Source organism: Phocoena phocoena, chromosome 15, assembly GCF_963924675.1.
Source record: "Phocoena phocoena chromosome 15, mPhoPho1.1, whole genome shotgun sequence".
Lineage (NCBI taxonomy): Eukaryota > Metazoa > Chordata > Mammalia > Artiodactyla > Phocoenidae > Phocoena > Phocoena phocoena.
Window position 1 is genome coordinate 5,223,418 of NC_089233.1, and position 25,181 is coordinate 5,248,598.

Genomic DNA, 25,181 nt, shown 5'->3' on the forward strand with positions numbered 1-25,181 from the left:
TTTCCTCGCTCCTTGGTGAGGCTTGGGGTCGTGCCCCAGTTTTCCCTAGGGCGGGGGGGGGAGCGGTCTTGATTTTGGCCGCTCTCACCCTGTGGTTGGTCAGAGCTCACAGCTGCCCCTTGGAGTGCAGGGCCTCCCCACCGTAGACAGGACCTCTGCTGGCCGGAAGTCCTTGGCCACTCGGGGCCAGCCTCCATTCTGGACCTGGCTCTCCCCCACCAGTGCCAGCCAGGCCCTTACCCGGCCGCCCCTCCTCCCTTCCCACTGGATTGTTGGGCTACACTTGCGATAAAGAATCTCGATGGTCTCTTAAGAAAAGTTAAAAATGAGGCGGGGTCTGAGAGTTGTCCCCGAGCTAGATCAAAGTGTGGGTCACGTGAGAAAGGCTGGAAAACCCCAAACGCTGCAAAAGGCCCGGGAGGGGTGCAGGGGAGCTACAGGGTGTCAGGGCCTGAAGCTCACACATCTGTTAAAGTTTTATTACAAACATTAAGCTCTTAGCATGTGACATAGTGCTTCCGTGAGGTAGTGGGACTGAGCGGCCTTGGTGGTACAGTCTAAGTCACTCCCCTCTTCTGAGCCTCTCAGGACTGTGGACCAGGGGTCAGTACTTCCTTGGGTTGCCGTGAAGATTGCCGGAACCGAGGAGCAACAGTGGGACAGAACCTGCCACACAGCGGTGCCCGATATTTAGGGTTTGTTCCCAACAGGGGGGTTAATTTGTAATCAGTGGCCAGAACCCCTATAAGTTACCGAATTTAGTTTGTCAAAAAGAAAACCGAGGAATTGGACACCAACTGAGGACGAGCAGGCACGAGTCACAGGGTCGCCCGGAACGCGGAGGCCCCGGCCCCTCTGTCCGGGGCGCTGACACCCAGGGGGCGGCCTGGGGACTCGCCCGGCCAAGCACCTCCTCCGGGCCGCCCCTGCCCCCGGGCCTCAGCCCTCCTCAGTGCCGGGAGGGACAGGTCTACAGGCCATGAGGTCACGCCCCTAGTGCGGCGTCTCTGGGTCGGCGTGGGGGCGGGGGCTCTCCTCGCTGTCTGAGGTCTGGGCTCGCGGATGTCGGGTGGGGACGCCCGGACTGAAGGCCCGCGGGGCGGCTGAGAGCGGGCGCGGCTCCTTTAAGACGCCGCCGGCCCCGCCCCACCCCACCCCCCCCCCGGGAGCCGCGCCACGTGACCCGGGTCTTGTGACCGGCGGGGGGAGGCGCGGGGGGAAGCCCGCGGCACCCGCCTCCAGGGGGCCCAGCCCCACCGCCGCCGCCACCGCCGCCGCCACCGCCGCCGCCGCCGCCGCCGCCGCCGCCCGCGAGGAGCGGGTCCCGCCGCCGGGCGTCCGGGCGTCCCCGCGAGTCCGAGTCGGAGCGGAGTCAGAGCGCGAGCGGGAGCCGGGCCGGGCGCGGTGGGCGCCGCCCGCCATGGACCACAAGCCCCTGCTGCAGGAGCGGCCGCCCGCCTACAACCTGGGGGCCGGCCAGGGCGACTTCGCGTGCGGCCCGCACGGCTACGGCGCCATCCCCGCCGCCGCCCCGCCGCCGCCCTACCCCTACCTCGTCACAGGTGGGCCCGGGGCCCGGGGAGCGGGGTGGGGGTCGTCCCGGGACTGGAGCTGGCCGAGCGGGCGGGGCCCGGGGCCCCGGGAGCAAACTTTGGGCGGAGTTCTGTGGCGACCTTTAACCCCGAAACCAACTTTTCTCCGGACGCGGCAGGGGCGCGGCCGAGGGGAGACCCGGTGGTGGGCAGTCTCCGCTCGGCGAACCTGATGTCGGGACCCCGAGTCTGGGTGTCGCCCGATGGCCCTCAGCCCACCTGCGCGGTCGCGCGCGCCTGGCTCGCCCTTCCCGGGAAGCATCACCACCTTCCTGCAAATTAACTTTATTAATGAGATGCTGTCTGCAAGTTAGCACCTGATAAAGCCTATAGTAGGCACTTAGTGGACGCTGTTGTTGTCTTGATTTTGAAAAGCATGCGAGTTTTTGGTGGGGAGTGGGGAAGGGCTAGAAAAGTAGACCTCTGACTCCCCGCGTTTTCCTGCCTGCCCCCTTCTGATGTGCTTTCCTGCCCACAGGGTTACCCACGCACCACCCCAGGGTCTACAGCATCCACAGCCGAAATGTCACCCGGTACCCTGCCAATTCCATCGTTGTCGTTGGAGGCTGCCCTGTCTGCAGGTATGTCATGGGCCTGGGGGCCCCAGAAATCTCTAAGAACACACTTAACCGAAACTCATAAAGCCAGGATCGTTTGGAGACACGGTCAGTCTTGGGACAGGCTGCTCACTGGGGTACGGGAGAGAATGGGTTCAGTGGTCCTTGGGTCCACGCACCTTTCATGGGGCAGAGGAGGCTGGGTTCTCTTTGCTGGGGGAGTTACGGGCTTTGGCGGCCATTGAGTCCGGAGTGGGTGGGATGAAGAAATGGTAGCAGTTGGACTGGCAGCCTCTTATCTCCGAATCTGGGAGCTGCAAGTTTGCTCTGCGGTTGGTTCTTGAAGGTGGCAGAAGGTTCCCTTCTCCCGGGAGGGTCAGTTTGAAGTGCGTGGGTAGGAGAGCCCTGACTCAGGTGGCCCGTGTTGGAGGAGCTGGAAGGCCAGGGGGCCAGGGGAGCGGCCGCTGTCAGGGCTGCTTTATGCCATCAGGGCCCTTACCTGCATAAGGGCAGCAACGCTGAGGTTCTTTGGGGTGGGAGTGATATTTCAGATTCTCAGCCTTGAGCCTCCAGAATTTTCTGTTTTTGTAGGGCCTGAGAAGCAGCTATTAGATGCTTATTCTGTGTGGGTCTTGAGAATTCGAATTCAGATAAGATTTGGTTCTTGCCCTTGGTGAATTCGACTGCATGGACAATTTAGAAAGTCAGGGCAGACTTGGCAAGGACTGGGTTTTCAGCCTGGGTGGGGAGGTGGGTGGCGGAGGAAGTTGGAGTTCGTGAGATGGAACTGAGAAGCCGTGGCTTACACTTAGGCTTAATTTCAAAAGTGTATCAGGGACGCCCAGAGTGGAGTCGAAGGGAAGTTAACAGTTTGAGTCACAAGGGTCAATTGTGTGGGGAGACAAGGGCCTGGGAAGAGGGGGAACGTCCGGAAGTGGGGGCAGGAGGCTGGACCCCCGGAACCAACTGTGAGTTTACTAAAGGGGCTGTGGGCAGGGGAGAGCCCTCTGGGTTGCGTGCCGGCCAGGTGGACCTCGATATGCAAACCCTAAGCAGGTGTCTCTTCGGACACATCTGGTGATACTCTGGCCTTTGGAGAATGTGAAGGGGGAGGGGAGACAGCTGGCTGCCTCCGGAGAGGAGCTCTCTGCAATCTGCACTGGGTACCTGTGGGCGTCAGAGTTCTTGGGGTTGGGGGCATGTGGGTGGGCTTGGAGATGGGGGGCACGGTCTGGGAGGCTGGTCCTTTGCAGAGAGAGCCATTGGGAATCCTTTTGGAAAGTTGCACAGAGAGGTGGGCGATGGGAAACCCACTGTGCTTGGCTTTGAGGCTGGTTCAGGGTGCCCAGAGCCTTGCTGTGTGCACGGCCCTTCTGTCCCCAAGGAGCCTAGCTGGGCGATTCCAAGGCCCCGTTTCCGGGCGGGAGGGGTTCCGAGCAATATCCTAAGTGTAAGGAGGGGCTTCAGGCTGGCAGCTGAGGCGGCGCCGCACCTGGAGCAGAGCCCTCTGGCTGGGGTTTCAGCGTCTCCCCGCAGGGCCCAGCCTGCCAGACGAGCTGGGCTCAGATCCTGGCCTTGCCAGCTGCCAGCTGGGCCCGTTTCCCCATCTGGGAGATGGGGTGTCTGATGGGATGGTCCAAGGCTCTTGCTGGCCCAAGGCCCTGAGCGTGGAGGAGGTGAGACCAGCAGTGGGGTTTACGGGGCGCGGATCCCCCAGGGTTGTGAGCTTCCAGGCTGCTGCAGGACGGGGAGCATTTCCCCTGACCCCTCCCTTTCCCTGGGGTGGGAGCGGTCACAGTGGAGGCCCCGGCTTCTGCCCTCAGCCCCCAACGTGCAGAGTGTGGGTCACCATCTCTCTGCTCTTCTGAGGAGGGTCTTGGGCTCAGGGCTGCTCTAAGGCTGAGGGAGGGCGCCTGCACCGGAACAAGTTTCTTCCCTTCTGTCGGGATCGCCGGCCTCCCGGCCTCTGGGTGGTGGGCGCAGCAATGGGGAGCAGGTGCTCTGAGAACAAGTTTGGGGGCCCGGGTTGGGAGCACACACTGACGCCCTCCAAGGCATGTCCTCCATGGGCCCTTCTGTCAGCTTGAGGACGGATGCCGGCGGTTAGGGCCCTCCCGGCACTTTGGGCTCTTACACAGGGGTGTCCCGGCCCCCTGCCTGCAGGGCCCTCTGCTGCCGGCGTGGGCCGGGGGCCCGGGGAGGTGGGCAGCAGGAAGCAGGGGAAGGCCGGGGACTTCCAGGGAAGCTCCGCGGTGGTTTGGGGAGAGGGTGCCTAGTCCCTGGGGACAGCCGGTGTGGCCCCTGTCCAGCGTCATAGGGTTGGGAGACAGGCGGCTTCTCATGTGACCACACTTCCTTCCTTCCCAGCCAGCCCGCCAGGCTCCGTCCCTGCCTGGGAGCTTGGCAGGAGTTTGCCGAAGTCACACGTCTGTGATTCCCTCTGAGTGAGGCCTGGCGTCAGAGGCCTGTGCCACTTGTCACTTTGCCACCGTCTGAGCCTTCCCTTGAGCAGCCTGACCCCGTCCTCCCTGTTTAGGCGCTACGAGAGCATTTCTTCTACCCCTGCGGGCAGTGAGCATGCGCCTCACCCCACCCCTGCCCACCCGCGGCCCCTGTGGACCGAGCACCGCCTTGGCTGGTGGGGCTTCGGCCAGGCCTCGGGCCTCTCTGAAGCTGTCCTCCTCTGGGGCGTGGGCTGTCCCTGGATGAGGCCACTTCGAGTCTGGGGGCCCGGGGCTGCAGTGGGAGGGCCTGTGCAGAGGGCGCTGGGCAGCGCGGGTCGGAGGCTGGAAGGGACGTCGAGGCGCGGGGCCTGGCTGCACCCGGCTCCCCGCTGGGCGTCCGGTCTTGGGGGTGACCAAAGAGGTAGGAGGGAATCCAGGAACGGCTGGGGTCTTGGAAGCCAAGACAGGGGCTCCAGGAACAGCTGTGGAGGTCAGGTTCTGCCCAGAGGTCAGGACAGTGATGAGGCTGGGGCTCCGGCCTCGCCCCTAAGAGCGGGCTCTCCCCGGCCCAAGCACTGATGAGCCGGCCCTGGCTCCCGGGCTGCCGCGGGCAGGGCGTGCCGACCGTGGGGGCCTGGGAGTGCTCGGGGCCTCTCCGTCCAGCTGTGCCTGGGGTCCGGGGAGCCCCGGGAGCCCCAGGCAGGCCTTGCCACCTTGCAGGCCCTCCCGCAGCATTTGTTCTGCTTGGGGAGGCTCTGGGCTACCCGGCCGCGGGCTTGCTCGGAAGCGCCCCTGGAGTGGCCGGCGGCTCCCCGCCCCCGTGGGACCCTGGGACAGCTGGGGGCGAGGTATGACCTGGTCTCTGGAGGGGGCTGGCCAGGTGCCGTGGGGCATCATGCCCACCCCTGCCCGTCTGCAGGCTCGTGGCCACCTGCACGAAGCCCTCTGCTCCCCTCTCGCGGCTTGTCTGGGGTGGTTCTGTGGCAGATCCTGACCTGAGGCGGCCTTGTGCTGGGAGCAGTGGTGGCACTAACTCGGGGGGGCTCAGAGGGTAGGGAGGCCCTGGGCTGGGGTCTGGATTGTTCCCAGCCAGGCCACTCGCTGCCTGAACAAGGCTCCGGGCTCCAGCTTCGTGTAAGGGGGACACGATGGGACGGGGAGGACGCTGTGAGGAAACGGGGGTGGGGTGGGGTGGTGGTGAGGATGGGATGGGACGTGTGGGTTGCAGGGTCTCCGCCGCGCTCATCCTGGGGCCCCACCCAGCCCAGCTCCCTGAGCAGATGGGTGTCGGTGGAATCGAGTGGCCACTCTCCCCGTAAGGTCAGAGTCCCTTAAGGAAGTGTTTCCAGAATCAGTTCCCAGGTTTCTCCAGTTTCTGCTCAGGAATGGGGGAGGGGCCTTTTAACCGCAGCCGGGCCGCGGCGCTTGCTCAGTTTGGGTTCTGAGCCAGTGGATGAAGAGGTGAAACTCACTCTGAAACGGTGAGGGCTTTTGAGGGGCTTGGAGAGAAAGAGGCCACGCCACTTAGGAGAGGCTGGCAGGACGGGCAGGGGGTCCCCTCCCTCCTACGTGGCCCGAGGGACAGGTTTGCTCTGCAGCCTGCTGTTGCCGCGTCAGGACTGGCCTAGAGACCAGATTGTGTTCTCAGTTTAGAAGATTTTGGATTTTTAAAAACAGTAAATCATGCTAGCACTGCTTTTGAGGTTTGGGCAGTACCCATGGTCAAATATTAACATTTCTGCAGCAAGACACAAATATTTCCATTAAGGGGACACATTAAGACTATAAATGGCCACACATCAGTTCAGGTCACATGTGGCTGCCAGCTGGGTTTGTTACAAACTTATAAAAAAGTTCTGCGTTCAGAGCTTTTGGCATTAGGAATTGTGGGTAAGAGGTGTGGACTGCGATGCGGGTAGCAGGTCCCTTGGGCTGGGAAGACACGTTGGCGGGTCGGGCCGTGGTTCTTCATGGAAGGTCTGAGTGTGGAGCAGACCTGCTAGCAGGGCCCGGATTCTGCCCACCTCCCTGGCTGCTGAAGGGAAACGGCCTGGCTCTGCCGCCTTCTTGGGGTGGGCTGGAGGTGAACGGGGGAGAGGGCGTGGGGTCTCGTCCCATCAAACCCGGACTCCTGACTGAGGGTGTTGGAAAGGGGAGGCCCAAGCTGCCTGCTTTGCTCTGGCTTGAGTGAGTGATGGATCTGGACAGAAAGCACTGCAGGTTTGTGGAATGAGGGAGCGTGTTCCTCCTGCCTGGGGTGCCAGGCCTCCCCCGGCTGGTCTGACTGCTGCTGGGAAGCTGTGCGTACACAGGGGCAGTCCACTGGCCTCATGGTGGGGAGGGCCCGGATGAGGGTGACCAGCCCTCTCCTGGGCTTCCTCTAGCTTTAGACAGTGTCGACCAGGGTCTGGGGTCTGGGTGGAGAATTAGGGAAGGGGCAGATGGGGGGCTGTTGCTGTTTGACCCCTGACCCCAGAGGACAGGAACAAGTCGCAGACGGGCCAGTTCACGTGGGTGCGGGCACCAGGCAGCCCAGGGCAAGCCCCCGCTCCTCCACTGTGGGGAGACGGCCGCCACTCGGAGGGCGTCTCCAGCCAGGGGGCGCTGGGTGCCCTCGCAGCAGGGCGGGACCCCGCCTGGCCCTAGCCTCCTCCTGGGATCTCCTGGAGCCTTTGAGTGGACACCCTGGGTTCTAAGCTCTGCCTTTGAACAGCTTTGATCCTTAAGTGAGATAGTACGGAGTGTCTGGTAGTCACTCTTCTCGGGCCTCAGTGGCCCCTGGAGGGGACACGAGGCACCCTGGTGGCTCAGAAGGTTCTCAGCTGGTGCAGGTGACACAGCTGTGAGGCCTAGTTCAACTCTGTCCTGTGCTGCTTCTCCTCCCTTGGACATTCTAACCGAACGTACAAACCGGTGTGAGTCTGGGGATTTCAGCTGTAGGTGGAACCTGGTTCGGTACCTGGAGGAAGCAGGGAGATGGGGCCATGGCTCCCCGAGTGGTCCCAGGCCGCCGGGCCGCCTCCAGTTATTCTCAGGTGGCCTGATTAGTACCAGTAGGTGTAGGAGCTGTCAGCAGCGACTGCACAGAGCAGGCGTGTTCCGGGCCCGGGGCAGCCTGTCACGGCCTCCTTTGTGTGGAGCCACAGGTGGGTGGCTCAGGGCCTTCTGGAAGCCCCCGCTCCCTACTTCGGCCGCGTGGCCTCGGGTGCCCTCTCAGCATGTTCTTCTGCCGCCTGGTCTGAGAGGGCCGCGAAGCTGGGGCAGGTGGGGTCTGGGAGGGCACGGGGCACAGCGTGGTGACCCGACAGCCTGTGTTGTACTGTCTGTGCCAGAAATGGCGGCCCTGCTGACAGATGCTGGCCAGCTGATGCCCTTTCCCTTGGGGCGGGCCTGGCCTGTGGGCGGCGTCCGTGAGCCTGGGCTCAGCAGGTGCCTCCGCTGCAGGGCTGCTCAGAGCCTTTCCTCAACTAACTCGGGGCGTGAGGCAGGTCCCCAAGACCCCCCCGCCCTTGGTCTCCATGCAGCGCTCCCAGGGCTTCCGGTGGCTAGGCCCGCTGGGAGGTGCTCTTCTCTGGGGCAGGGCTTGGAGTCGGTGTCCCGGCTGAGCTGCCCCTCCCTGGGCCCCCACAGCCCTGTTTGCCCGCCCCGCCCACACTTGTTGGTTGGGCTGAACCTTCCTCTCCACACAGGCGGCCAGAGGAGGGTCGTGGGCATAAAGGATCCTTACCGTGTTTGAGGACAATAAGGGGGCTTCAGGGAGCCCAAGGACCTTGGTGTGTGCGTGGGGGGACAGGCGGGGTCCCGAGGGCGGGGCACTGGTTCTGCGCTGCAGCTGGGGCGGGGCTGGGCCTGCGGGGCCCGAGAGACACGCTTCTGGGGGGTGGGCATCATGGGCATCACCCGAGGAGCTGAGCACATGGCTCCTGCTTCCCCCTGTCGGGGCCTTTGAAAAGGACCCGAGACCCGGGGTGGAGCCCTCGTGGGCACACAGTGGGGGGATGACCCCTAGCGGTCCCAGGGATTATGTACTGTGCACGTTGAAGGTTAATGACTTTTTCCGAAGAGGAAGCTTTGAGATTAAATTTCTCAAGATAAGTGACATTGTGTGAACATGGCTGATTTTAGTCTTTCACTAAAACCTGCTCCCCCACCAAAACCAATAAAAATCACACAAAATCCAAACTCTGTCACTATTTTCGGAATTTCCTTGTAGGGAATGGGAAAATAAGTCTAAAACTTTTCAGCGTTGGGAAAAAAATATCCTAAAGTGATTTGGGTTTCTTGGTTTTGTTCTTCTCAGAGACGTAAGAATTTTTATAGAAACCAGCATTTGCCTCTTGTTCCTCATTTTGTAAGAGAAAACATGTGGCAGGTTATATGGCAGCCGGATGTTCTTGCCTTTATCAGTAGGCGCTGGTGCCTCCCAAGCGGCTCTTCTCTCCTCTTCACGGTTTCTGTGCAGCCACCGGTGGCAGCTGGCCGTCCCCTCCACGACCGGCGCCCCAGCTCTGGAGGCGCCTAGGCTTGCGGACGTGGGTGGAGGGCGCCTTGGGGACAGGGGTCCGCTGGGCTGGCAGGCCTTGGGTCTGCGAGGGCCCTAACCCGCGTGCCCCCTCTCTCTCCGCAGGGTCGGGGTTCTGGAGGACTCCTTCACCTTCCTGGGCATCTTCTTGGCCATCGTCTTGTTCCCCTTTGGGTTCATCTGCTGTTTTGCCTTGAGGAAGCGAAGATGCCCCAACTGTGGAGCAAACTTTACTTAAAGGGAGCAGCACACCTGGTTTCCCCACACCCAGCTCTCTTTTCTAATGTAAATGTCGTGTACAATAGCTTCGTGGGATTCAGCTTCAGGACTGTTTTGTAAAGGGAGGTGGGTGGACTGGGCACGGGAGCCGCAGGGAGTGTGGCCGCACAAGGCACTGCTCCCAGGTCAACGACAGCTCAGTAAGACACTGCTTTTATTTTTCGCAGTCTTCAGTTTGGGAAAGGTGAGAGACATACTGCTTTAAATAAATGAGATCCATACCGCTGTTCACCTGGTTTTGCTTATTCAGTGCACACTGCCACTTACAGAAATCAAGTTTTGTTACGAAAACTTCAAACATATACAAAATAGAGAAGAGCGTTACCTCTCCTAACTCAGCTTCAACATTATCCAGTTCACACCGACCTTCTGTTATTCCTCAGTAGGCATTTACAGCTCAAAAACTGTGCTTGTTTTCAAGTTTGTATTATTATAATGAAACCTAATACCTTGACATTTACAGAGCACGCACCCCAGTGCCCAGGACCTAAGGCAAGGCCTCCCGTGCTGTGTGACGCAGGTAAGTGACGGCTGTCGTCCCTTCTGTGGAGGTGTAGAGGGTCTGGGTGAGCCAGGTGGGCCTGCAAGTGGCATCTGATAATCCCAGGACCTGTGCCATCCCTGTAACCAGAAGACCCCCAGCAGCAGAGCTCTGGGGGCCGGGGCCACGGTGTGACACCCCCTGCCCCTTTTCCCTTAATTAACAAGCCTCTACACCTCACTCCCTCCACAGTGTTGAAAATAAAGGGCTTTTGTGAACCCTACTCTTAAATGGTGAGAGGAGCAATGGGCCGTGTGACTAATCTGATTGTGTTTTCTTGGCTGGTGGAAGGGTCTGCTCTCAAAAGACAAGTGTGCTGCTTGACCGATGCCCTTAGCCTGCGGGTCCCAGACCCCCACCACCAAGTGGTCATAGCTGACCAGCCAGGAGGAAGACAGGACCAAGAACCCAAAGCGTCACACGCTTACACTGGTTTGCCTGCATTTGACCTTGACCAATTTCAAGCTTATAGAAAAATAATAGTCATGGCAAAGCCAAAAGCTGTGGTCAGCAACAAGCACCCCCTCCCCTGCCCCCCATACAGTGGATGGCCTGCGTGTGAGTTTCCATGACCACTCCCCACTCCTCCAAATTGGGCGTAGTCCTTGACAGCCAGAGATAAACCCTGCCACTGGCTCTGCCTTGCTGTGCCACTGCAGAAGCCCAGGTTCCGGGTACGCCGGCGTGGGGCTCAGCCGAGGTACAGCCTCCCACTACCCTCCCCTGGCTCCCAGAGGTCCTCCTGGCTTCAGCAGTGCTGTTTGCAGTTTCAGCACCTGACTGAAAAGTGGAGAAACTTGCACCCCAATAGGTTTCAGAGTAAATCAGTGATGGAGGCAGCTTTGGTCAACTAGCTTAGTGAGAGGACCCTGGGTTTCTACGTGCAGAGTCCCCAGATGCATGTGTTATTACCCTGTGAGCCAGGCCCGCATGTGGCATGGCCTGGCATGTTTTCATTGGTATCCCAGTTGGTAACTCACAACGCCGAATTCAGTACCTCTTAGAAAGTATTCAAGTGCTAATATCATGGCTGTGATAGGGGACAGGTGAATTCTCAGTGCTCTAGCGCTGTGTCTAAATCACGAGAACTTGCGGGATGCTTCATCTTGGGTAGGGCTGCATTTGATTTAAGCAAACATTTAGAAGTTTTTAAGTTAAAAAATTAAATTTTATACAATATTCTCATAATTTATATTGCTTAAGGTTATTTGCATGCTGGGATGCAAATCTACACGGTGATTTCTTTAAACATCGTAATGCTATTTAAGAGCACATGCTTTATAAAATAAAACTGTGATCTTATTTGCATTCAGGTGCAGAAAGCCAGTCACAGAAGCGTCAACTATCCCTTATTCTGGCTATTAAAAAAAAAAAACATAGACTATTAAAAGAAAATGATACAATAGGATTGGAACCAAATTTACAGTTCTTGAACAGAACAGGAAGAAAATACTTTAAATGATTGAATTGTATCTAAACTATGACGTAGTTACCTTAAAGACAGAAATTTGTAAACCCAGCTATGTTAAATTAGAAAATGCACTGATTTGCTCAAGTGGAATACATGTAAAATCAGGCACCCTCCGGTGAAGCTTTACAACAGGACAGCACTTTTCACAAACGTATACCTATCATTTCCCAAGCAAGAACCGAACGGGGAACCAGAGGAATCTGGGGCCACCTTTTCATCGAATGACTGGTGCTGAGCGATCATTTGTCACCGTTGGTCGGAGTTTCACAGTAGCAAAGGGATTTTCTTTGCTGGGGAGGCGGGGGGAGAAAAAAATTGTTGGCAGAAATACTTCAAGACCAGGGATTTGGTTCGGAAAAAGAGCTAATAACTCTTGCTCTTGTTCTGTAAAATTATATATTATATAAATCCCAGACATTTTCTGAACATGAAAGTTCTGTTCTGTGACAGTTCTCTCCATGCGCCCATTATAAGCTAATTGTTTCATTTTGGCTGCAGTGAGAAAGGCCTCAGGCCTGGGGGTCCTCTGGGAGCGGGGCCTGGAGGGCCTGCCCAGCATCTGCCCTGATCCAGAAGGGAGTTCCCCTGGCCTCGTGTTGCGTTTGGCACTTAATAATCAGCTGCTGTCCTAGAAGGCTCTCCCCCTACCACCACCTTCCCGCCCCACACAGGACTGCAGAGAGTACGCTGCCCTCTGTCTGAAATGTTTAAAGCTCTGGACAGTTCTGTAATGGGCGGTGGGCTTTCCTGGCAGTCCAGTGGTTAGCACTCCATGCTTTCATTGCCGAGGGCCTCGGTTCTGTCCCTGGTCGGGGAACTGAGATCCTGCAAGCCCAGTTCTCCTGGGCTGAGTAAGGGGGAGGGCCCTGGTGGAGGAAAGTAACATACCTGAGAAAAAGAGGCTTTGCAAACCCATTTGCATCATTCTGTGGGAAAGAAAAAGAAGTTTATGGAAGGCTCATGAAATTGGGACATTTTTAATAAGACCTGAAGGTAAAGACATCTAAAGCATACGGCACTGCTTAAAGCTATGCATGTTTCAAAGTGCCCTGGAGTCTCAATTCATTTGTCTCATTTATCTAAATTCACTCGGAAGCGTAAGGGCAAGAACGGAAGACATTCTGAAACACAGTGAGGGACCCTTACAAATGCTGGAACATCTTAGAGGGAAACACAAGGTCTGCTGCTCCCTGCCTGTGGCCTGAATTCACGTGCAAAACTGTAGTGATTATGGTTGGCTTTTTGGGAGCCCGATCCTGAACGATGCCATGAGAAACAGTAAAAAGAAAACTTTGTTGGGTTTCGGTGCCGTAGACTGGTGCCAACTGCCAAGCAGAGATCTGATCTTGTAGAAGTTCCCGTAATTGCGGGAGAGAGAGGACAGAACAGTGCAGGCACTGTCTTTGCCTTCAGGAATTGCCAGAGCCCTCTCGGAGCCCCAGCCTCCAGCTCCTAGGGGCTCGGGGTCTCCCAGTGTGGCCGGGGACCAGGTGATTGTGTGTCCTCTCCTTCATTCCACAAAGAATCTGCTTTAAATCTGCTCTGACTGTTGTAAGAAATCACTGGCCCAAGCTGGCGGGCTTATTCAGATGGCTGCCCAGGAGAGGGCAGTGTCATGCCATCTGACCAGGGCCACCAGGCCAGCTCCCAGGATGCCCCATGGTCTCAGGGCTTGCAGGCCTCTGAGCTCCTCTCACTTCCCGTTGCCAGTTGCCAGCCTGGGGCTGAAGGCCACGCCTGGAGTAAAAGCCAGGCCAGGGCTCCCTTGGGATGGCCTCTCCTGGGTGCTAGATGTACAGACTCAAGGCAGAAGGGGGCTGGGGGCACCAGGGCTACTTCGCAGACCTGTGCCTGCTGTCTCCGGGCCTCTGGGGACCTCACACCTTGACCTTGAACCTGGGGCGAGTAAGGTCATCCCGAGGGGGAGCCCCAGCACCAGGGGCAGCCAGCCCGATGTCCGGATTCAATGTCTCCCTCTCAGGATTGAAGCACAAAGCAGCTGCCCTGCTCGTTAGCACATCCTAAAAGGGCCTGTCCCCGCAGGGCTGCTGGGCTTGCTCAGCAGGCCTCGGAGTGAGCAGTTTCTGGTGTAACATTCATGTTACAGGATGAGTAAGGGCTAACTTATGATTTATTTAAAAAATACCCCAGAATGCCTGTCGTGCAGTCCCACACACGCTCAGGGTGCTGGCATTAACCTGCTGCCCAGAGCAGGTGCCCCCAGGCTGGGGAGGCTGAGTCCAGGCTGTGACTGTGGCTCAGGGGGAGGCCGGCTGCGTCCTCCCGGCCTGGAAGGCCCACGTCCTGCCAAGCTGGACTCCCCGGATGGGGCCTCCGCAGGGCATGTAACAGAAACCACCTTCCTGCCTGTCCTTGGGGCAGGACACTGTCCCCCTCCCCTGTGTGTCCTCAGCTTGAGGAGTGCCCCCACTGCCCTCAAGGCAGAAACCTTGGAGCCTGACTGAACTCTGAAACGAGCTTAGCCATAGTTTCACAGGCTGTGTTATCTGGCTGACACGACACGGTGAGAGAAACAGAAACCCTGGAGGAGGTGCACTGAAGTCCAGCCCTGGCGGTAAAGTGGCAAGAAGTAACAACTTGTGCTATGAGGAAAGAGAGCAAAATGACTCCTAAGACGGCAGCCCGAAGCTACCGGGCCCTGGCACGTGCCCCAGCGAGCCCACTCCTGGTTGGTACAAGCAGCATGTGCGCACGTTAGCACTGAGACCCCCGCTAGGATGCATGGGGCAGCCCTATCCCAACAACAGGAGAGATGTCAGGCAAAATGTTCTCTGACATAAATCGTAGCAATGTTCTCTTAGGTCAGTTTCCCAAGGGAATAGAAATAAAAGCAAATATAAACAAATGGGACCTAATCAAACTTACAAGCTTTTGCACAGCAAAGGGAACCATAAACAAGACGAAAAGACAACCTACAGACTGGGAGAAAATCTTGGCAAACTGTGTGACCGACAAAGGCTTAGTTTCCAAAATATACGAATAGCTCATACAGCTCAATAACAAAGAAACATTCCAATCCAAAAATGGACAGAAGGCTTAGACATTTCTCCGAAGAAGACATACAGATGGGCAACAGGCACATAAAAAGATGCTCAACATTGCTAATTATCAGGAAAATGCAAATCAAAACAACAGTGAGGTTCCACCCTCACACTGGTTAGAATGGCCGTTATTAAAAAGTCCACAAATAACAAATGCTGGAGAGGGTGTGGAGAAAAGGGAACCCTCCTACACTGTTGGTGGGAGTGTAAATTGGTGCAGCCACTATGGAGAACAGCATGGAGGTTCCTTAAAAAGCTAAAAATAGAACTGCCATATGAATCAGCAATTCTACTCCTGGGCAGATATCTGGACAAAGCTCTAATTCAAAAAGATAAATGCACCCCATCGTTCATAGCAGCACTATTTACAATAACCAATACACAGAAACAACCTAAAGTGTCCATCAACAGATGAATGGATAAAGAAGATGGGGTACATATATACAATGGAATATTACTGAGCCATAAGAGTGAAATAATGTCATTTGCAGCAACATGGATGGACCTATGGATTATTGTACTAAGTGAAGGAAGTCAAAAAGAGAAAGACAAATACCAATATGATATCACTTATATGTGGAATCTAAAATATGACATAGGGACTTTCCTGGTGGTCCAGTGGGTAAGATGCCACGCTCCCAATGCAGGGGGCCTGGGTTCGATCCCTGGTTGGGGAACTAGATCCCACATGCATGCAGCAACTAAGATCCCACGTGCCACAACTAAACATGCCACAAAGATCCCACATACTGCAACTAAGATCTGGTGCAGCCAAAATAAATATTTTAAAGAAACAGAATATGACACAAATAACTTATTTACGAAACAGATTCACAGACAGAAAACAAACATGGTTACCAAAGGGGAACACGGGGAGGGATAAATTAGAAGTTTGGGATTAACAGATACACACTACTATACATAAAATAGGTAAACGAGATTCTACTGTATAGCACAGGGAACTATATTCAGTGCCATGTAATGTACTGTAATGAAAAAGAATAGGTTTAAAAAAGAATGCATACATATGTATAACCGAATCACTGTGCTGTACACCTGAAACTAATGCAACGTTGTAAATCAGTAACAGGAGGGATGACAGCCTCTGTTGAGACACCATTGGAACCACAGGACGACACAGTTCTGTCTACGCAGGGCCAGACCAGACAGGCACCCAGCGTCCAGAGGAGGGCAGTCTGGACTGTGAGATGGGACAGTTGGGGGGACTCCTGGAGGTCCGGTAATGCTCCAGTTCCTGATTGGGTGTTGGTTATATGGAGTCACTTTGTGACAAGTGACTTTCCTTGCACTTTTCTGTATATGGTATTCAATATTTACAAAAAAAAAAAATAGGACCTTTTCAGAAAGGTGTCCTCTTTAACACACCTGCCAGCGAGCTTATTGCCACGGCCGCCCTCCTCCCAGCTCCCTTCTCCTCCGCGAAGGCACCTCCTTTGCCCAGCTCAGGATCCGCTGGCCTCAGACCCCGCCGGCTGAGCCGGGAGCCGCCTGTCCCTCTACTGCCTCCCCGAGCCTGCGGTGAGGGGTTTGGGGTCTCCCCCGCACACCCCATCTTTCCCTCCTCCGTCGCCTGGCACACGTTGCCCTGTCCAGGAGCACCGAGGGCTCTGGAGGCCCTTCTTGGTCGTTCTCTGACCCATCTCGGCACAGCTCCTGGCGCGCCCGGGGCACCTCCTCTGTCGCAGTGTGGGCCACACAGCATGTGCTCGGAAGAGCCCCGCCCCGCCCGCCGCCTGGGAGACACCGGGCCTCCCTCACCTCTCGGGTCCCGCCCCCACTTCCCTCAGGCTTCACAGAGCACGACTCCCAGGTGCTGCTCCCTCTGCTGGGCTGCACCCGTGGCCACGGCCTGTCGTGTGTTCTGTGTCCCCTCTTGGCAGCCAGCATGCTTCCCTCCCCGCGAGTGGCCAGGCTGCCAGGGGAAAGCGGGGCCGGGGAGGCCTGGGGACTGGATGGCGAGACAGCCCACAGGCGGGAACAGGCATGGGACATGCCTGGTGACTTCTCCCGAAAAACCCCAAACCCCAGTCCACCTGGAGGTGGCCCTTGCTGGCTGTCACGGTGTCCGCATCACGCCCCCTCCCCGCCACCCCAGAGTTCTGCCTGGGTGTCTCCTGCGTGCCCGCGTGCCTTGAAGATGACGGGGTCCCAGCCTACAGGTCAGCTCAGACCCGCAGCCACAGGCAGACGCACAGAGATGATGGGACCCGCAGCCCGGCCAAGGCTGTTGAGAAGCCTCGCAGGGAGTCCTCCACTCCCGAGGACCGAGCCATCCTGCAGACAGCAGGCCCTGAGGGACGGGCGTAGGGCTTCCTTGGTGCCTGCCCTCCTGCACGGCTGCTTCCTCGGACAGAACGTCCCCTCCTCTCCACCGCCAGCTAGAGAGCAGCTTTGCGTGCCCCGCGGTGTGAGCAGCCCTGAGTGACACTGCTTTACGTGTTAACAACTAACTCAGCCCTCAGCTGCAGGCTGGACTCTCCCAGTTCACCACCTCTGACCCAGTTCAACCCTTTTTTTTTTTTTTATTTTTGGCTGCATTGGGTCTTAGTTGCTGCGCGCAGGCTTTCTCTAGTTGTGGAGAACAGAGGCTACTCTTCGTTGCGGTGCGCAGGCTTCTCATTGAAGTGGCTTCTCTTGTTGTGGAGCACGGGCTCTAGGTGCACGGGCTTCAGCAGTTGTGGCACGCGGGCTCTAGAGCGCAGGCTCAGTAGTTGTGGCACAAGCCTCAGTAGTTGTGGCTCGCGGGCTCTAGAGCGCAGGCTCAGTAGTTGTGGCACACGGGCTTAGTTGCTCCGCGGCATCTTCCCGGACCAGGGCTCAAACCCGTGTCCCCTAGCATTGGCAAGTGGATTCTTAACCACTGCGCCATCAGGGAAGCCCAACCCATTTATTCTTAAATGGGGAACTGAAGCCCAGACGGGGAAAGCCAACTGCTCTGGTCATGGAGCTCTTTTCTGAAACCAAGGTGCCCACTCGGTGAGGCGGGGGGTAGGGGTGGGGGGTGGGGGGTGGAGGCAGCACCCACTCAGCGCAGCTCCTACAGGTTGGCAGACGCGCTTTGAAATCAAAGTGTGTGGGTTTGAGGGCTTGGTTTCTCAATAGCTATTTAAAGCCCAGTTATCAGATTACTTAAAAGCTACTGCCACTAAGGCAGAGAGCACGTGACCGACCCCCAGCCCCTCGGTAGTGAAAAGATGGCATCTCATCTCGAGATGGGACATCCCAGGGCAGCTGGGTCCACCTCACTGGGTTCAGGAACATTTTCTGGTGGGTGGCTCCCAGGTATACCCTAGGTATCCTGGTGTTTAAACAAAACTCTACGTGTAACTGACAGTATTCTGATGGTTGTGTGTGTGTAAAAACTACATATAAAAGTGTTGGGTGGGGGGGCTTCCCTGGTGGCGCAGTGGTTGCGAGTCTGCCTGCCGATGCAGGGGACACGGGTTCGTGCCCCGGTCCGGGAAGATCCCACGTGCCACGGAGCAGCTGGGCCCGTGAGCCATGGCCGCTGAGCCTGCGCACCCGGAGCCTGTGCTCCGCAACGGGAGAGGCCGCAACAGTGAGAGGCCCGCGTACCACGAAAAAAGAAAAAAAAAGCGTTAGGCTGCTTTACCAGCTCCCTCGGACCCCAGAGTTTGGCTGAGACAGAACATACTTTTCTCCAGTGTTATCAGCTGGTGTAAACAGTTTAGGAAAGATAAATGACCAGCCCAGTTGGGCGTAAGAACCTCTGAGATATGAAATTCCAGGGCTGTGTCTCCAGCCCTCAGGGGGTCCTGGAAGGGCCTCATCGTGGTACCTGCTTCTCGACCATCACCCTCTGGATCGGGTTTCTAAATGGAGTCTCGTTCTCTCGTGTGTGGCCTGTGCCTGGCCGGTTGACACAGCAGCCGCTCACTCTGTGACTAGGTGAAAACACAAAACTCAGCTCCTCACAGTCGCACCCTCCGCTTTCCAAGTGCTCGGCAGCCCCTGTGTCCAGTGGCCACTCTGCTGGGCCGCCCAGTTCTGGAACATTTCTGCCTGATCCATAATCTCTCCGGGTTCGTTTACCGACGCACAGATGATGGGATCCTGTGTCTGCTGCCTTTGCAAGAGGCCACGACGACCAGGTGGCCTACTACAAACAGGCCTTTTCACCTGCTCCCCAGGGGCTCTCTTTGGGGCAGAGCTGGTCCTTCTGTCCGCTCTGCTGTGCTCTTGGACTCCCACTCTGACTTGGTAGCGACGAAACGCGGTAGCTTGTCTAACGGACAGGTTGTAGGCAGTGGAGGCATCTGAGGGTGTACACCGCTGACAGCTGCAGCTTTTTCTTTGGCACTTTGCAGAGGATACTGAAATGTTACTTCAAAAGATGAAGCGACAGAAGTGGAATACGAATCAGTCATTATACCGCATGATGCATCTGTGAACGCCCGGTACTTACTTCTGGGTTATTACCGTCTTCAGCCCAAGGTTAGATGCACGTTTACAGACATGGAAAACTGAACATCCAAAAGAGTCAGGGTGACTGGGTGAGAGGCTCTGAAATGACGGATGGCAGCGCCTCGTTCAGGAAGTGCACGAACCTTGTGGCCTTTGATGATTTTTAAAAACCAATTAATATTTTCTTGTGGCCTTTATTAATTAGCATTTTCCATTATTCTCCAGATCAGAACATAGTAACCTATTGGTACTTCTTAAACAGCACACAGGTGACGGTGGTACTTGTCTCATCAACGGAGTTCTGATGGAGGGACACCCACGTGCTGCTGATCCGTGAGGATGAGAGGGGCGCAGAGGTGCTATTCATGGGCTCACAGGGTTCCTGCCACAGGCCTGCAGCTCATCACAGACCAGGCAGCAGTGCTGGGGCTTGTTAGAAGCATAAATGCTTCTAAGGTGATATGAGAAAATGCTATGATCCCACCATGAGGTTGGGTGCTGGGAAGGGAGGGGAAAATATCTGTATATCTAAATATATCAATATTTATCTATATCTCAAAGGAAATATAATGAAGTGTTAACAGGAGTTATCCTAGAAGTGAGACTATAAATAGAATTTTCTTTTTAATACTGTTGTATGTTTTCCAAATTTTCTACCCAAACAAAAATTCTCTGGATTATTTTTATGAACAGAGTGTTATTTTTAGAAGTAATATTTAAAATGAGATGTAATGATTAGATGTTTTAATTTTTACAAGGAGACCGTGACCAAACTTGGACTTTGCTGTTTAGCCAAAACCTGTAGCTTCGACTGCCCACCGGATTTAAAAGGAAACCTAATTTCAGCATATGTTTAATGTACCCAGCAAATGGCAACATTTGAGGTGAAAAAATATTAAAACATACTTCTGTTTACTTAAAGCATGGGATGGATAAATATTAATTTAAGAGTTCATCCTTATTTCTGTCTCAAGAGTGGGATAATTTATCAGTTTGATTATTTGCAAAGTAGAATTTTAGATAAAAATTTTACCATAAAGCCATTCTGTAATATAGTAGTCAAATCATAAAATATATAAATACCTCCATGAAAGGCAACTTTTATCTGTTTTTTAATCAAAAGTGGGAAGGGGGTGGTTTCTCAAATTGTAGGTACTTTAACAAACTATAAGTAACTTCGTCTTTAATTAATACAATCATACTTATGGGATGCTGATTATTTTTAATTATTCAGAACCTCCAAAATAAATATTTATATTTTCTAGTAGTTAAATGTGTAAGAATGTTTTTTCTTTCTAGTGCTGGCATGTTAAAGATCTAATGTATGTGCTCGTTATATAAATTATCCCCCCAAAAAAAAGGCTCCAAAATATGTAAACATGAGTAAACCAGACCTGCTCCCAGAGCTGAGACAGAACAGCACTCTCTCCCGTGTAGGTACCAGCAGTTAGTCACTAGCTCTATCAGTTCTTCCCCTTAAGTACTGACAGATCCTGTCGCCCCATCCCCAGCAGTGGACGGGACTCCTACCGTCCCCTCCCTGGATGACCGAATGCCGCCCGGAAGGATGGGAAAGGACGCAGTACAGCCCAGGCGGCCCGGCTCGGGGAGCGTCACCCCTGGCCTGCCCATCCCGCCGCTTCTCCGCCGTTGCCCCAACCGCGCCCAGCCACGCAGACCCCACGACACCGTCTGAAGGCTTTGGGTTTCATCAGAGCTCTTCCTTCAGGACTCAGCTCAAATGCTTGCCTCCAAGAAGCCACTTCTGATGCTTCCCAGGCGCCTGAGCCAGGGCCTTCCCCGCCTCCCGTCACCCTGCACCTTTTCCACAGCCCCAATAAACAGCGCTCACTGGATTCAGTTCCGGGGTTGATTCCTATTTGTTACCCTAGAGCCTAGCCCAGGGCCTGGACCGTAATAAGCTCGTCAATAAATGTTCCATGGACGAGTTCCAGTGCGACCCACAGATCCCCTCTACAAAGTGTACCTTCACGTGCCATGTGATTGGGTTTAAAAAAGTTTCGTTGGTCACAGTAGTCTGATACCATAGAAATGTTTGTTGCCAACGTTATAAATGTGACCTCACTGTAACTATCGACTCTATACCTGTTCCCTTTTACTGCAAGGTTTCACTTATTATTAAGAAAAGTGTTCGTCAACATTCATTATTCTGACATTTGCAAAATCAACGCCAACTAATCGCCATTGGAATCACAGAAGGAGGGCGTTTTCATTACATATTTAGAGCTTTTTTTTTTTTTTGTGGTACGCGGGCCTCTCACTGTTGTGGCCTCTCCTGTTGCGGAGCACAGGCTCCAGACGCACAGGCTCAGCGGCCATGGCTCACAGGCCCAGCCGCTCTGCGGCATATGGGATCTTCTCGGACCGGGGCACGAACCCGTGTCCCCTGCATCGGCAGGCGGACTCTCAACCACTGCGCCACCAGGGGAGCCCTGTTTGTAGATTTTTTGACGATAGGCCCCCTATTTCTGTCTTGCAGGCTGGAAGGCCTTTTTCAGTCTTTCATTTTGGTGCCTTTTATTTTTTTATTTCATATAAGAATATTTAAAAGCTCTAGGGCTCCCCTGATGGCGCAGTGGTTGAGAGTCCGCCTGCTGATGCAGGGGACACGGGTTCGTGCCCCGGTCCGGGAAGATCCCACATGCCGCAGAGCGCCTGGGCCTGTGGGCCATGGCCGCTGAGCCTGTGCGTCCGGAGCCTGTGCTCCGCAACGGGAGAGGCCACAACAGTGAGAGGCCCGCGTACCGCAAAAAAAAAAAAAAAAAATCTACAAACAATAAATGCTGGAGAGGGTGTGGGGAAAAGGGAACCCTCTTGCACTGGTGGTGGGAATGTAAATTGATACAGCCACTATGGAGAACAGTATGGAGGTTCCTTAAAAAACTAAAAATAGAACTACCACACAACCCAGCAATCCCACTACTGGGCCTATACCCTGAGAAAACCATAATTCAAAAAGAGTCATGTACCACAATGTTCACTGCAGCACTGTTTACAATAGCCAGGACATGGAAGCAACCTACGTGTCCATCGACAGATGAATGCTTAAAGAAGGTGTGGCACATATATACAATGGAATATTACTCAGCCATAAAGAGAAACGAAATTGAGTTATTTGTAGTGAGGTGGATGGACCTAGAGACTGTCATACAGAGTGAAGTAAGTCAGAAAGAGAAAGACAAATATCGTATGCTAACACATATATATGGAATCTAAAAAAAAAAGGTTCTGAGGAACCTAGTGGCAGGACAGGAATAAAGACTCAGACGCAGAGAATGCACTTGAGGACACGGGGAGGGGGAAGGGTAAGCTGGGACGAAGTGAGAGAGTGGCATGGACATATATACACTACCAAATGTAAAACAGATAGCTAGTGGGAAGCAGCCGCATAGCACAGGGAGATCAGCTAGGTGCTTTGTGACCACCTAGAAGGGTGGGATAGGGAGGGCGGGAGGGAGACGCAGGAGGGAGGGGATATGGGGATATATGTGTACGTATAGCTGATTCATTTTGTATACAGCAGCAACTAACACAACATTGTAAAGCAATTATACTCCAATAAAGATGTTAAAAAAAAAAGAAATAGGGGGCCTGACCGGAGTGTCAGGGCAATGCTGGCCTCACAGTATGAGTTAGGAATTCTCTCCTCTCCACTTTTAAGGAAAGTCTGAGTAGGACTGGTATTAGTTCTTTAGACGTTTGATAGAATTCACCAGTGAAGCCATCGGGTTTTTGGGCTTTGTCGGGAGACCTTAAGTTACCGGTTCGGTGGGGAGGGGCTTCGGGTGTGGAGCTCTGCTTGGAGGCAGCCCTGGGACCTCGCAGACCAGGATCCCCAGGGTGTGAGCTGAGGACCCCTGCACCTGGTCCGGGGGGCAGGGCAGCAGCTTCCACGAGGGCCTGCCACAGAGGAGGCGGCCCCAGGGCAGCCAGGCCACCCTGGGCCTCGGGAGAAAGCAGTGTGCTTGAAGCTCTGCTGCCCAGCAAGTGGGAAGGGATAAAAAGGTGGGCACTGCGTGCGGTGCTGCTGCCTAGCTGGTCTCCATGCTTTTCAAGACAGCCTCCCGATACTGACAGTCTATTATGATCCAGCCAACAGAGAGGTTTAAAAATAAAGAGCTCATTTAAACTGCCAAATGCTTAATAATGAATATCATTACTGACTATATTGATACCTAAAACCAGGATTTTTCAATCTATCCATCCAGTGCTTTCTTCATTGAGCTTTATCCACGTGGTAAAAATACTGAAAATTAAAACATGTTATTTTCTAAAACCGGTGCTGTTAGCTAAAATGTGTTTCATTTGTAAGTCCAGTGCTACTATGGCCTGGGGGCAAGATCCTCTCACCCTAAAAGGCACTACACGGGCAGGCCTCCTTTTACTGCGTTTCCCTTGATTGTGCTCCACGGATGCTGCTCTCTTTTTTTCCTTACAAATTGAAGGTCGTGGCAAGGCTATAGGCATCATTTTTCCAACGGCACTTGCTCACTTCATGTCTCTGCATCACATTTTGGTAATTCTTGCAATATTTCAAGCTTTTCGTTATTATTATAGTCACAGTTATCTGTGATCAGTGGTCTTTGGTGTCACTACTACAACTCACTGAAGGCTCCGATGATGGTTAGCATTTTTTATCAATAAAGTATTTTTAAATTGAGGCTTTTTGAGACATTATGCTATTACACACTCAACAGACTACAGTATAGTGTAAACATAACTTTTATATGCACCGGGAAACTGAAAAGTTCCTGTGACTTGCGTTATCGAGATGGTCTAGAACCAAACCTGCGACATCTCTGAGGCCTGCCTGTACAACCTACATCCACGGAGCCGGGCGGTCATTATCAGTGGCTGCTGACATCACGGAAGGAAACAAGCAGACGCCTATACCCACCACCACCGCTGATGAAATGCTCTACGAAACAAAACAGGCAAACTAACAAAACAACAACAGACTCTGATCAAGGCGGGAAATATAGAACAAAGGGGAACTCAGTAAAGGACACCATGTGCATGCAGCCAGCAAAAATCCAGACTGGGGACACCCTCCAGGACCAGTAACCTGGGTTTTCTACAGAGAGATTACAAGGAAAAAGAGACAGGGGAGACCTCTAGATATGGAAAGACTCACCACGAGACTGAACCACCAATTACAATGTAGGGAGCTAGCCTGGGTCCAGATTCGAACAACTGTGCTGTCAAGAAATTTCTAATGCGACAATCAGAAATTTGAAGTGACCAGGTGATGATATTCAGGAATTATTGTCAATTTTAAAAGATATGATAATTGGCATTGTGGTCATGTGAGAGGAAAAAAGAGGATCTTTAATATATTTACAGATGAAATGATATGTCGGTTGTTAGCTTCAAATTGATCTCGGAGTGGGTGGGGGAGAGAGGAAACAAGATTTATAAATGAATTGTTAAAGCTAACCTGGGGGACCAGGTCATTAGATTATTCTGTCCATTTTTATGTTCGAATTTTTCCATAAGAAAAAGTTGAAAATCAAAGCCAGGAGAAGGCACTACAGAGGGACAGGTCCCACCTGAACAATGGGCCTCATGTGCCTGGATTCTGAGCTTTGTGACATGCAAATTGGAAAGGTTTTTTTCCCTAGCAAAAGGAATTGTTATGCTTTCAGAAATGCCTTAAGATCATTTCCAAAGAGTTTGAATACTGTTTTAAAATATACTGGGGCCTTTAATAAAATAGCATTTCACGTGTGCCCTTCCCAAGCAGTTTGTCCAGTTTTGACATCTACTGCTAACAAAATGGAAAAGCTCCATTTTCTTCTGAAAATAATTTTTGGAGTTAGTTGGGGTGATTTGCAAACAATCATGCAGTATGCTTATTTAAGAGGAGAAGCCAAAGGCATTTTTGAATGAGATTTCAGAACAGTGCATTTCCTGGACCGAAACACGTGCTTCGGCACGGGCCCCGACACCTGTGCTCGCACTGTAGCAACGATGGGCCCGTCGTTGGGAGCACTCCCACCTCCTGTAAGCGCCCCCGCCCCCGCCCCGCTCAGAGCCGAACAGAGGCCCCCACTAGGGGTGACAACACACCCCATGGGAGGCATGGCTTCTGCACACACCACAGGAAGGAGCACACGATAACGAAGGGTAACGGAAAACAAGCAGAAACATCGGCCCAGGCTTACTGCACCGACGGCTCGTATCCCACTCCTCTCCGGAGCACGCTCACTTTCTCACTCTGCAAAACACCTCTGGCACCAATTCTCT

At 54.2% G+C, this 25,181-nt stretch overlaps 2 protein-coding genes across 2 annotated transcripts in view; one reads left to right on the forward strand and one right to left on the reverse strand.

Annotated features, from left to right (window-relative positions):
- Positions 1 to 1,223: 1,223 nt before the first annotated feature.
- On the forward strand, positions 1,224 to 9,623 carry BRI3 (brain protein I3). The gene is made up of 3 exons (XM_065893020.1): positions 1,224 to 1,562; positions 2,071 to 2,173; positions 9,221 to 9,623. The coding sequence occupies exons 1-3, from the start codon at positions 1,421 to 1,423 to the stop codon at positions 9,351 to 9,353; spliced, it is 378 nt and encodes a 125-aa protein (XP_065749092.1). The 5' UTR covers positions 1,224 to 1,420; the 3' UTR covers positions 9,354 to 9,623.
- A 1,997-nt stretch (positions 9,624 to 11,620) lies between these two features.
- BAIAP2L1 (BAR/IMD domain containing adaptor protein 2 like 1) overlaps positions 11,621 to 25,181 on the reverse strand; it is an 85,871-nt gene continuing 72,310 nt past the window's right edge. Inside the window, exons 13-14 of the mRNA XM_065893018.1 lie at positions 12,295 to 12,332; positions 11,621 to 11,696 (exon numbers count right to left, since the gene is read on the reverse strand). Of these exons, the coding sequence (XP_065749090.1) occupies positions 11,621 to 11,696; positions 12,295 to 12,332 (114 nt within the window). The remainder of the gene's footprint in view (positions 11,697 to 12,294; positions 12,333 to 25,181) is intronic.

Coding starts and splice junctions, on each gene's coding strand:
- BRI3 (XM_065893020.1), top strand. CDS start 1,421: ATGGACCACAAGCCCCTGCTGCAGGAGCGGCCGCCCGCCTACAACCTG. Junction 1,563..2,070: donor CTACCCCTACCTCGTCACAG/GTGGGCCCGGGG, acceptor TCCTGCCCACAG/GGTTACCCACGCACCACCCC. Junction 2,174..9,220: donor GGAGGCTGCCCTGTCTGCAG/GTATGTCATGGG, acceptor CTCTCTCCGCAG/GGTCGGGGTTCTGGAGGACT.